Here is a 13,852-nt window from a genome sequence, read left to right as displayed (position 1 = left end):
CACACACACACACACACACACACACACACACACACACACACACACACACACACACACACACACACACACACATACACACCCCCACAATTTACTCACACACACATTTACCAACTCCATTTCCCTCACATGCACACAGTCCTATTTTCCAGCACCTGACAGTTTGTTTGCTTTTCGGAGGGAGAGAGTGGAGTTTTTTTCAGAGGAAAGGTGATGAGATGAGAGGAGATGAGAGGAGGAGGAGAGGAAAGGAGAGGGGGATCAGAGGAGATGAGAGGCGTTTAATTTGCTTGGCTGCCACAGCAAAGCTCCCAGTGTTGCGACAGGCGCTGTGGCTTCCCTTCGCCAGGCTTACGTTGGAGACAGGGAAATTAGCCGCGTCTGGGACGCTAGCGAACGCCGCTATCGCCTTTCCCCCCCCTCGAGCTTCTCCCGCTCTTACTCCCAGTGAGTCAGCTGCACCCATGTGGAGTCTGATGAGGACACCGGAGGGTGCCGACGACGGCAGAAACAAAAGCAAATAGTGAAAACTAAAGGGTCGCTCGCCCCCGTCCACCTATCGTCATTACATTCACACACAAAAGGGTCTAATGATTTAGCACATGAAGACAGCAGGTGAGGAAGGGAGCGAGAGCAGGAGAGAGGGGGGGGGGGAGACGGGCTGGCAAACACTTGTGTGAGGGTGTGAACTTCTGACCATGCCTGTGTACGCTTTCATCTCTCGGTGTGTGTGTGTGTGTGTGTGTGTGCGTGTGTGCGTGTGTGCGTGTGTGCGTGTGTATTGATTAAAGCATTCCTGGGTGCTGGGTTGTGGGGGCTGATGGAAATCGGACCCTGGTGTGGCGCGTGGTGGGCATGAGAGGGGAGAGGGTGTGAGACACGCAATCAACAGCTCGAGTCAGAGGGGACAGGCCAACACTTGGGGATGGGGGGAGAGGGGTGCTAATGGCAGCTGTTGCAGATCATGCTGAAGGACGTGGGGGCACACAAATACTTACACGCACGCATGGACACCAGGGACACGCATGGACACGCAAAGATACACACATAATTACTAAATCAGAATTTCGGTGTAATACCGGAGCAGTAAAATCAGGGAAAGGAAGAAAATGAAGAATGAAATATGTGATCATTAGATATGCATGAGCTAGCTGCAGATATGCTGACAGTTCAGGTCCCACTGGTTGAAGCAAAGCTCCACTTGAAAGCAAGCATGTCCATTCCACCCCTTCGGCTACGCTAGCCTGATTGGCTATTCCTTGCGCTTTCTGCAAAGGGGCCATTTCAGTTCACATGCTTCAAAGGCTGCTTTCCTCTCTCAACATACTCATATACGCCCCCCGCCCGGCTCTCGCTCTCTCTCTACCACTCACTCTCTCTCTCTCTCCTCTCAGTGGTTTATCGGTCACATATGCATCTATAATGACACAAAAAGGATTCATTACATTTCAGTTACATCACAAGCGTCCCACAGCCGTTGTGCTCAGAGACACACAGCGCAAGACGCACCAGCACCAGCACAGAGCTCAGAGGCAGGGTGTATTTATAGCAGACAGCTAGGTGGAGAGTGAGGGGATGTTTGGAGACACTTTGATGTTCCATCAAATGTTACACCCACACTGGGGAGACAGTGGCAATTTAATTTCAAACTCGCAAACACACACGCACACGCACACCCACACACACAGACACTTCCCCAGACTTCACTCCTCTAACATAATCTACTGTGCAGGCCTTTCTTCCTTGGCTTTCTGCTCATGCAGTTCTGGGATAATATGGGTCTGTGTATGTTGACGTGTGTGAGTGAATGTATGAGTGTGTGTGTGTATGTGTGTGAGAGTGAATGTGTTTTCGTGTCTACTTACTCCATCATGGAGGGGGGTATGGCGCAGCAGTCCTGAATGGCAGTGAGTGGGGACGTGAGGTGGGCTGTGTACGAGGCCTCCACCACCTGTTTGTTCCTGTTCACCACATCCAGATAGCGGTTGAACTTCTCACGGATCTTCTTGGCCAGCTGGGAAAGAAAGCAGAGTACATTATTTATACAAAGCCCAACACTCCAAATGCTTACATATACACAGATGCAAAACGGGAACATCAGAGGCATCATTATTATTATTATTATTATTATTATTATTATTAATCTCACAGAATCAAACATGGAATGCCATGATGAAATACACCTCCATTTTGCCATCATCACCTACTCGTGGTTCTCAATTCAGCCTGCCAAATGGAAATTGTATCTCTTAGACCTTAACAAGCCACCATTCTTTGGCATGGGTTTGAATCCTCACCCCAAACATTAAAATTGCAGTGATGCATTTTGCCCGTCAAATGAGTGATGCAAATCTAAGAGCAGTTTCAGCAAAGCCAGCATGTACAGAGAGGGCCACATTAAAATCAACACACACAGGAAGAGGTATGCTACATCAAAGGCCTTCAGCAGGGCACAGGATGGATGGAAAGAAAAATGAAATCAATCAGCATTGAGCACTGACTTACTTGGGAGACTAAAAGGGCTCCCTTCCCGCAGCTAGTTAGCACAGTGCTAGTGTGCATAGCTACAGGCGCAGCATAATGAAATAAGAATTGGGATCAAATCAAAAGGGGTGCTCCTGGCTGCTTTGGTTCATTAGGCCTCAGTGTTGGGCCGTCTCTAAAGGGAGCTGTAAATGAAGAAGTCGGGTTCTCAGAGTGATGGGGCTTATTTATTCAGGGCCCAGGCTTCCCTGGGGACTCTAATAACCAGCACGCCAGCAGCTTTGAAATAAGGCTGGCCTCTGTGGGGGGACATTAATAAAGAGCGCACATGCAGCTTCTCTGCACCACTGCCCAGCTTCTATAGGCCATCCCTGAACCATGACTGTGTGGAACACACACATACACAGGAATATTCAGGACACACACACACACACACAGACATACTCAGGACACACACACACACTAGCATACTCAGGACACACACACACACACACACACACAACTACCACCAACTTTCCCCTCTCCTTCACAAAAGCACACATGTAGATATACAATATACAACACACACACACACACACACACACACACAAGCTCGCAGACTATACTGCACACACACACACAAGCTCGCAGACTATACTGCACAGCCTTGTGATGGAAAATGAAGAAAACTAGCCACATCAATGGTGCATGGAAAAGAAAGAAACCTCAGCCACAGCAATCAGGCTCTACATACCACAATTAGCCTCAGCTGCCAAAACGTCTCAGCCAGGCAGCGGAGAAATGTTGCACGACCCATTGACCATGCACACCTAATCAGCTGGCCGCTGCGACTATTACCGCTGCACTTAGCTTGTGGCGTTACCAAGAACAACATGTGCGGAGGGGAAAATCTCCCACCAGGAGAGGCTCGCCGTGACCATTATCCACTGTGTGCTACTTCTATTAGTGTGGTAAATGGAGCCTTGTCCAGGAACTCGTGGAGAGAGGAGCGGTTCAATGCTGGCTCGGCAGGAGGAAGGGAGGGGGGGAGGAGGTGGAGAGAGGGAGGGACAGAGGGAGAGAGGGATGGGGGAGGGAAGAGCGCGACCGATCAGGAACAGGTTAGACCGCATGAGACCCTGGGCCTCTCCTGCGCCGTGGAAACTCCATCCCTCAGGTGCAGAGGGAGAGACATGAGCCCGCCGGCCCACAAGCATTTAAAGCCTGTGTGTGTGTGTGTGTGTGTGTGTCCACAGGAAAATGTCCCCTTTAATTACTCCTGCTTGCGTTCTGAAGTCCAACTGCCAGAAGAAAAACTCAATGCAGTCGCTCCCACCTGCCACAACAAGCTATATGATATGAATCTTAGACAGAGAGAGAGAGAGAGAGAGAGAGAGAGAGACAGAAAGAGAGAAAGAGAGGACACAGGCATGTCTGAGGGCATCTTTTTATCAGATGGCTCAGAGAAGAAAAGCGTCATCCTCATGCAGCTCTCTCAAGGCTCCTTTAGCTTCTTAATTGCCTTCTTTTGTGGAAGACGTCGCTTTGGAAGAGCTTCCCTATAGCTACTTTGCTAGGCTTAACCAACAGAGGTTAGACAATATAATATTTAATTACAACCCTTCATCTTACATTTCAATCTCTTTCAAATGTCAATAACCATTTCAAGCCAAAAAACTCTTCAAGTTGTCAACAAAGAAGAAATACCCCCATCTGCATGATTACAGTGGTTTGTTAAACTGTCACTGTTTAACATGAAGGTTCTGTGACTTTATGCTTCTCACAGGAACCAGATGGAGATGTAGGTAGACAGGGAGGGGTAGGGAGTGTTCCTTAATGTGTTCCGCTCTACTGCTAAATAGTGATAAATAGTAGAAATGAAATAGCAAATGAATAGTAGAGACTGAATTCTAAATCTGGGCTAAGATACTATGAAAATAGGACCTTTCCCTGCAGTGCCTTCACGTATGGGGTGGTGCTGTTGAGTTTTACACTAATGGGTGCCCAAGTTACTCTAATTACAGAAACGAGGAGTTGCAAAGTGTCAGTCAGAATTAGCATCTGCTTCGTTTACACATTCCCTCTCTCTTACACACAAAAAGTCCAAAGACGGCCTGAGAAGGATCGTGCTGTTTGCTGCCCACACTACTGAGTGAGCGATGCAGTAATGGCATTAGCTGGCATTGGCACTCGCCAACTGAAAACGTCACAGTCCAGTGAACAAGAGGTATGAGTCTGGGACCGCCTGTCAGTTCATACAGGCGCAGTTCTCACAAAGGCACCCAAACTGACTCCCAATGTGGACCAGCTCAACACTGAGGCCTTCAGTCCAGGTGTTCATGAGCATTAGGAAATGACTAGGCTTTATTAAGTTTGTCAAATAAAAGGCACATTCATTTTGAAATGATTTATTTTACAATTTCTATATAAGTGTTTCTGGCCCATTCTGGTCATCAGGTGCATTGCAAATACTGGTTGTTATTCTATGTCCTGGTATATGACAAGATGGTGGTTTCGAAAATGTCTGTGCTTCTCTGGTGTGTGATAAGGTGATTGTGTCAAGTGGAGAAGTTTGAATCAGGTGTGCTATAAATGTCAGCCGCATTAAATAGGCAGGTTTTCCAGGCCATAGCCACACCTTAGTACCACCCTCCACACCACTGGTATGACAGTTTCCCATTTTCAAACAATAAGGCCTACTTCCATTAGTTAGAATGTAAGTCCTGACATGCTATATCAGAAGGTTGTCTTGTCTGCTATATTTACACAGAATTTGGAGTGTGACTTCTGTCACCTTGCATGGACATGTTTTTCTGTTCTCTTATCTTACTTTTGCTAGTTTCAAAGCAATCGTTAGTTTGATATAAGTTAAATAAATAAATGAATCCACTTTAGGAATTGAAATCATTTGTGTCCATATGAATTTCAGTGTTGTAAGTCTGCCTGCACCTTGCAACTATGAAATAATTTGTACTAACAAATCATGCTAGAGTTATTACATTACAAATCATGCACAATCTGTGCCAGGAATTTAGGCATTATTATTATTCATTTTCACATTTTTCTTTTCCAAACCCTCAGTGTAAACACTGGAGCTCACCCTAGGCCTGTCGACCATAAATCTAACTGGAGGTTGGAAGCACCACAAGCTCAGAACAGTTTGCCCTTTCAAAAGTTTCTCTTGCAGAGGTGCCAGCGAGACACATGCTCTCAATGCAGATCTGAGCACTGCTGATGCCAGCTGACAGACCGTATTCAGCATGGAGTCATTTTCAGAAGCTACACCTATCCATGGTAGCAGCATAATACCAGAACAAAGGCGTCATCTGTGGCATAATGCTGAACTTTACCGTGGAAGATGTCCCAGCAGGTAGCTGTCTGCCTCATTCAGATCTCGAGAAGTGGAGGGAATCGTGCTAGTTAATTAGCGATCGGGGTGTCGTTAGACAAGCTGCCAACGAGCTCCTTAATCTTCCGCTCGCAGACAGCAAATAGCTGCAGGTAATGTGGGGAATAGCAGACAGCACACAATGATTTCTCCTGGCAAGCAGTGATGAGAGAAAACAACCTGCCTATTCTTGCTTATGGCTCCTGGAATGATTGGAGAGGGGATGAGAAACACGCTGCCGCCACCCCCCCCCCCCCACACACACACACACACACACACAGACACACACACACACACACACAGACACACACACACACACGCAAAAGGAAGGAATTAGGGCTGCTGCCATGTAAACTGAGGGATGCCCAATGGGTACCACAGCAGCAAGAACAGACAAAACTCAGCAGCAACAACAGACAACACACACAGACACAGACACAGACACACACAAACTCATTCTCAACTCCATTTTAACTGGGTCCAAGGAATCACTCAAATGTGGCATGCAACACCTACATGCTCACAGACATAATATGTAATAAATATTTGCTGGCAATTGCATTCAACCTATGGGGAGCCATGTTTAAGGGTTCAAAACTGTCAATACAAATTCAATACTAGTCAAACATTGACATACTCCAAGAAAGTAACAGAATGTTTTCCTGAAGGAATGCTTTATTCACTGCAGCAAGTGTGGAACAACAGATAACACAAAAAGCCATCCCACCAGAGCGACTCTGATTGCCCAGGCGATTATTAACTAAGGCGAATCCACATGTTGACCCAAATTGCCTTCCAGGATGTCCACCACTGTGAGCTAATGACCGGCACTCTTCAAAGCATCTTTTATCTCCAGCCAATCAAGCCGACGGCAATTAAGCTTGTGTGTACCGAGGCCGCTGCTTTCCCCCACACTGTTCTCCTCCACGTGGCACCTGTGTGAAGCTGTGGCCATGCGCAGTGACCCGCTGGACTCACCCCAGACTCAAAGGCAGACGGAGAACAGCTTTTACGGCAGCCATGCTTGTTAGAGGGCCCAGCGTTGGCTTGCCGTGAGCGCAGAAATTAGTGTTGCTGGGCAGCAGCAACACATAAAATGGCCTTCAAATCAAACACACGGCAGCTGCAGAATTTTAATGGTGTATCATGCTCTCTTGAGGTTAAGCAATCTCTCTACACACACACACACAGACACACACACACACACACACACACACACACAGACACACACACACACACAAACACACACACAAGGAAGTAAGACAGATATGATCATGACTCACCTGCTGCACCTCAGTCTCGCCGTTTGAAGTCTTCTCGGTGTACACAAAGGAGTCAAAGATTCTCTGTGAGGGAAGAGGGAAAGAGTCTCGGTTCAAATGACATGCAGTGCACCACAACATTTATTACAGACAAAAAGTCAAACTCAACACAATAATGAGCACATATATGGCAGCGGGAGAAATCCAACAAGCAGATAGTAAATGTCCATTGCTTCACAATGCATTGCAATATTAGGGAAACGGTTAGTCCGGGTGCATGTCTTATGAACATACTCTCTGCTTTCCAAGTGCAACGTACAAGGCAAAAACACAGATTGCTTAAGAATTACAAGGCCATCATTATCTGTTCCTCAATGAGATACAAGTGCAACGAAACTACAGCAAGGTCAAGTACCTAAGGTTTGAAAGGACATTAATGAACGCACAAAACCCTGTCATGCTGTACTTGTCTCAAATGTCCTGCAAATGAAGCCGAGTCTCTCTGCATGACTGCCCTCTTTGGATTAGTCCACTGGCACTCTAAGGCTCTGTGTTGCAGCCTGTGCTTCAGCATGGCTCTGAGCCAGAGGTCCTGAACGCTCTCCGCTTCACTCCAGGGTGGTGGTTAGGAACCCCTGTGAGGAATGTTCTTGAAGAAGAAGAAACACAGACCGTGCCCAAGTGTAACCCCTTCATCTAGTCACTTCACAGGTAATGGTCCATTTCCTGGTGCTATGCCATTCCCCACTAAATGATGAGAATTACTATAATTGTCCTTTACTTAGCCAGAGATCCTGGTTGTTGTCAATAATTGCAACAGACACCATACCCTTTAGACGGCATTATCGTGGATGACCTACTTTCCTATATGAACACCCTGCTTCATAAATGCACAAGTGATTTAATGTGGTGAGATCATTTTGCACCATTAACATGAGACTCTGTACTAGCAGAATAGTGACCATTTCAGTGTCGTAAAAACCATACTGCCCATCCTCTGTTGTTCTGTCCATCTTGGCCTCTCTGACTGGGCAGGGCAAGTCAATAGCTGTCCTTCCGCACTTCATTATCGAATACTCTCACTTAAACTCAGCACTGACACCCTCATGTCTGAAAACCTTCTAAGAAAACTGGCGGGGAGAAAAAACGTAGCACCTGCACTGTGTGGCTGTTCACACCCTAACACAGCCAGCGGAGCAGATGCTCTGAGCGGGCACACACGCCACCCCAAACATCTGGGGTCGAGGACCGGTGCCAGGCCTGCACACTGAACAAACTCGAGTAAATATTTGCATAAGACGGCAGGCAGGTGTTTTGCTGTAAGAGTCTCCACCCAGACCTTGCCATGGAAGGGGTGATGCTTGCTTCCTTTCCATCCACACCTATTGTCGCTAGGGCACACATTACCCAGAATCCCAAGTAACAACATACCGGCCTGGAATCCTGCAAGCAGGATAATCCTTGGCGAGAATGACAAGGTTGGAACTGTCAACACGACCTGTGATGGATCACTGCTGTCTTCCAAGACAAAAATCGTGAGGAGACTTGCCAGGCTTTGTGATGGCTTTTCCAACCATGCATAAAAGAAAACTTGTTGGACATCTTACTAACAGTGGAATGGATTTGCTTTTCCCATTTATTGTGTCTCTCGGTGATGAATGGCCAAAAGGGAGGTCATGGTCACCACACGGAACGAGAACACGGGACAAAAAACACAGACACCGACAAAACACACACACACACATACACACACACACATACTAAAGCAGTGGAATTTCATTGCGGAAAAAAGTGTTTACAAAGCGCCAAGCAGACTGAGTGATGTGTGAGTGAGCTCCAGCGTGGTGAGGAAAGGCTTCAGCCGTCGCACCGGTGGAAAGATAACAAAGTCGCGGGGAGCCAACAAGAGAAAGGAAAACCTTGTCGTTTTCGGGCCCCGCTCATAAAATAAACACGAGCACAAACACAAACAGCCAACCTCTGGCTGTTCACAGCGCTGCCCCCCCCCCCTCCCATGGCGTGGCCGGTTTGTTTTCCGAGCTGCTCGCACAGCCTTCACAGCTATGCCCGGGGCAGGCAGGAATTTCGCAGCATGTAACCAGAGACGCCACACCAAAGCTGGGACACCACATGCAGGACGGTCCCTGTTCTGAACCAGGGGGACAGACCCAGATCCTTATCCCCAAACCCCATGAGCCAACCAAGACACCAAAGACAAAAGTGCACTTGAGTCTTGGAAATACAAGCCTGCAAAGTATAAATGTCATCTTACTTAGGGCATGCAACATCAAAACAGACCACCGAATGGGGTCTGGGATCGAGCGAGTGGTGTACTGTACGCACTGAACCCTCGTCTGACACATGATTGTTTCACTCATATTTAGAGGGGTATGAGGCTTGGGCTTTGCCACACTATAAACACAAATAAACGGCAAACTATTTGCTCTATGAAAAGAAGAGAGGGCCTTTGCCCTTCATCAGAGAAAGGAGTCCATCTGCAGCTGCTTTGGCTTAGAAAATGGTGGCCATAGTAGTCATTAATCTTGTCAACCCCAGGGTTAATCTTGCCCGCAGTTGAATGGCTGTCTGGAATGGCGGAGCCCCATGCTGTCCTTGATCGCAGCGTTCTGGGGGTCTGCCATTCCCCTTCAGCAGAGCCATGGCAGCGAGGCCATCAGCGCACTGCTAAGCCTCTGCCATGGCTGCCTATTGTGCCATCGGCCCTTTGAGGACTCCAAGACTCCAGTCTCCCCCATCCCCCCAAACATATAACCAACTACTCAATGACTGACAAGTAGGAAACCAAGGTTATGAATGCGCAAAATGCACAAAACATTTCTGTGTGAATACTTCATATGCCATTTCAATAGCCTAGCGTTGCTTCTCAAACAGCCCAGGCAAACACCCCCCTTACCCAGACACACACACACGTGGTGGGAGACTGATTCTTCTAGTGATCTAGCTGGAGCCACAGCTCTGCAACACTTAGGCATTTCCATTAAAATGGTGCGATGGAGGGGGATAAACCTATTAGCAATTCAGCCATCTTCAAAGGCCAGGGCCTTCTCACCCTAATCCACATTCATTTGGATTTGCACCAGAGCGCAAAAGGGTGAAATCCCACAAAGTGCCAAACAGGAAAGGTGCCCTAATCTGTCCATTTAGGGCTGTGTGAGAATTCTCCACAGGTAATCCAAGAACTAGCCAACTATGCTCAATGAACATAACCAGCAGACACATGGAGTCTTTATTTAGTAAAACACACACCGCGCCTCCTCATACTCTTGTTGTATTGATTCAATCTCTTGACATTTTTTCCGTATTGAAGTTTTGCCTCTACCCAAACCATGAGTGGGTCTCTCCATTTGAAGAAATCCATCCCTTTTCTGTAAGTTTTAAGAAGGAAGGCAGTTCAAAGGTGTTCTGAGAGATAGCAAGAGACTAAAAAAAGAGACGGCAAGATTCTAGAAATGGGAGAGGTTGTATAGAGAGGGGAAACAATAACAAAAAAATGAAGAGAGATGATGGAAGAGAGGAAAAAGCAGATGGAGAGCATGTAAGAGAAAGAGAGAAAGAGAGAAAGAGAGAACAAGCCAGGAACAAACAGCTCAGATGAAAGGGCAGACACCAGAAGCCTGCCGTCTGAGCTGAGCGGAACTGCAGCCCTGGCTTCCTCCTGCAGGTAGCCCGTCTCCACCCTCCCTCCCCTCCCCCCCACTCCACTCCACCAGCATACATACTCATTGCACTACAAAGGGCCCTGCTCGTGAATGAGGCATCCTTGCCTTCCCTCTGATCTGATTTTTCTTCTCTCCCTCTCTCTCTCCCCCCTTGCTCTATCATTTTCACTCTCTATTTTTCCTCTCTCTCTCTCTCTCTCTCTCTCTCTCTCTCTCTCTCTCAGGACACTCAAGCTGCTAAGCATGTTTTCTGTGTCTGCACCTGGAGACAGGGTGAATGAGAACATTGTTCTCAGCCTCAAATACAAAAAGGTCTCACAGGGAAAAGAGAGTCACAAACAAACTGAGCGTCTCCATTTCGCTTCCAATCATTTCATTATGAGATCAAACTTTACATTGAGAAGATGTTCCCTTACGGCACAAAACTGAGTCATGAAGCTAGCAGCCCTTATAAGAGCCTTCAGTATCATCATGCTCGCCGAGTGAAAAGACACCCTAATTAAACGGTCTCCATTCCAGATCTGTGCTGAGCAGGTTGCCTAATTAAATGACTATCTCAAAGCCTGCCAGCTCGCTTGCCCTGGACTATTTCTAAAGTCAGAGGGAGTAAACATAATTTGTTAAAGCTGCATCGTCCAATCAAATTCCACAGTCTCCGGGGCAACAGGGTGCAATGCCAGCCTCTCACTTCACAACATGTCTGAGCCACGGCTCTTGGAGAGCCTAAAGCCATAGAGTTCACATTACTCCCCTCCACCCTTCAAATACAACCAGTGAATCAGTTGAAGGCTAGTACATATGTTTTGTGTGTGCGCATAAGTGTGACTGTGTATAATAATGTCAGGGCGGGTGTGTGTATGTGTGTGGGGGGGGGGGGGGTGCAGGAAAATTGGTTCCACATGTAGAGAGTAAGAGAATATCTAACTTTTTTGAAGGAGAGGGGGGTCATGTCAAACCCTGACTTGCCATGGTGCTGGATTACCACGAAAAAAAGAGATTATAGGTTGAGAGAATAGTTTTTTGGAAAACACATTTCAGCGAGTCCATTAAGCATACGATCTTAACAGCAGTGCGCAAACATCAAGGACTTAGCACAAGCCTGGAAGAATAATGACCTGGGTCTCCACAGCAACCACTGTGCAATATAGACAAAACATCAGGCTCTCATAAACTCCCAAGGCCTCAGACAGCGTTCAGCTTCACATTGGCTGCTTTTAACATTCAGTCTGAAATGACATAAATGTATTATATCACTCCATCAAGTTCAACAGCAAAACCAAACTCTTTTGAGGCTGCGTATCAACCATTATATGAGTAAAGGCTGCCAAATATGAGCAGAAAGATTTTTTTTTTTTTTTAAAACAGCAGTGAACCATCAGCATCCACTCTCTAAACCAAAGTCACACAAACACATGCACATTCTGATGCTGTCAATGTAATAGTCACTATCCATCAAATGACTGTCTCACAAACATTCACATGGACACGGACACACACACATACCTTTTCACTAATTATATTCTCTGTACACATACTCAAACACAGCATACATTCTAGCATTCACAGAGACCTTCTCACTCACACACTCATACATATGCACACTCCATCTCTCTCACTTTCTTGCTTGCACACACACACACACACTCCATCTCTCTCAGTTTCTTGCACACACACACACACACAGTGAGAGTCCCAAGAGATAGAGTGAGGGGGGAAGGAGAGTGAGAGGCCAAGAGCAGTGAGGATAGTGCTGACGAGGACTCGGCTCCTACAATAACAAAACCCCTTTGTGAAAACAGCCCCGGCCCCACAGTGAGGCCCGGTCACGGAGCGGATCCCCCCGAATCCGCTCCCAGATCTCAGGCCTGGGCCAGCTCCACTTTCCCCTCGCCCGGCAGACAGCACGTAATGGTTTCCACATGTGGAGGGAGGAGGAGGAGGAGGAGGGAGGGGGGTGGAGAGATGGATGGTGGTGGTGGTGATGGGGTTGGGGTGGAGTCAGGAGTGGGGCCAAATAACAATGACAACGGTGGCGAGGACCAGCCCAGCACATTTATTAATGTGTGATTTCCACACACACACACACACACACACAACCTGCAGGCCTTCATTTCGACCATAGTTTGGAGAGGGGGAGGGGAGAAAAGGCTTCAAAACTAGGTAATAGCACTTGTGGGAAAGTGGAATGTGGAAGAGGGGGGGGGTTGGAGTCTACATGGAGTACAAGTATATGTATACATTTCAACTCCATGTTAAGAATTAAAAGCACTCAGGGCCTGTAATGATGTGGTGACGGAGGCGGTGGAGAGAAGCCATGGAGCCATGACCACCACCAAACATCAGATAAACGCCTGATGGGCAGCTCTACAAACAAATACTCTCATCACATACAAGACAGACACAGCGCACCAATGCTGCGGGAATGCTGCCATGACCTGGAAATTAACAGACTCATATTAAAACTGCGGCTTCAGGTGTACTCAACAATACATCTAAACAGTCCATTTGCAACCTATTTGTGAGTTGGCAACAGCCTAGTCACAACCATGCTAGGGATGCAAAACAGAACGGTTCCCTCAGAATACAAGGACTGTTTCCTTTTTAGAACTCTGGAGGTAAATATGAAAGCTCTGCGACTCCTCTGGTGTGTCCTGTGGATAGGTGTTAAGAAAATACAAAGGCAGTGGTGCCGCTTTAGTGCCGACAGACGCCTTCACTTCAAATACAAAGCGCCGCTAACAGCCCGCTGTAAAGCAGGAAGAGAAGCTGGGAAGAGAAAGACCTGAAATCACATCTCCCTCTGACATTCCCCAGGCGCCTTCATCCTTCTGGATACACAGGGGGAGCTGCCCTACTTCCTGGCCCCAATGGCAAGAGCTCTGGGCCAAGATTCTCTGGAGCCTTCCTCATAACCACCAGACAAGCTACAAACGTAAAGGGACGGATCCAACCGGACTCGACTCAGTGGTGAAACGGTAGGGGGCCGGAGTAAGGCATAGAGTTGACATTTACGACGGGGAAAATCCTACGGCTCCTAATACTGTGAAGTGAAAAGGTACTGA

At 47.3% G+C, this 13,852-nt stretch overlaps 1 protein-coding gene across 1 annotated transcript in view; it reads right to left on the bottom strand.

Annotated features, from left to right (window-relative positions):
• cachd1 (cache domain containing 1) overlaps window positions 1–13,852 on the bottom strand; it is a 65,647-nt gene that overhangs the window by 35,032 nt on the left and 16,763 nt on the right. Inside the window, exons 2-3 of the mRNA XM_076277861.1 lie at window positions 7,132–7,194; window positions 1,863–2,011 (exon numbers count right to left, since the gene is read on the bottom strand). Coding sequence (XP_076133976.1) covers window positions 1,863–2,011; window positions 7,132–7,194 — 212 coding nt within the window. The remainder of the gene's footprint in view (window positions 1–1,862; window positions 2,012–7,131; window positions 7,195–13,852) is intronic.

The sequence above is a fragment of the Alosa pseudoharengus genome, unplaced genomic scaffold (genome assembly GCF_046254945.1).
Source record: "Alosa pseudoharengus isolate Yale_2024_CS ecotype anadromous, Long Island Sound unplaced genomic scaffold, YU_APseudo_1.1 YU_APseudo_1.1_scf_11, whole genome shotgun sequence".
NCBI classification, from domain to species: Eukaryota; Metazoa; Chordata; class Actinopteri; order Clupeiformes; family Clupeidae; genus Alosa; species Alosa pseudoharengus.
Note: the sequence above shows the minus strand (reverse complement) of the source record. Positions and strands in the feature narration are given on the sequence as shown.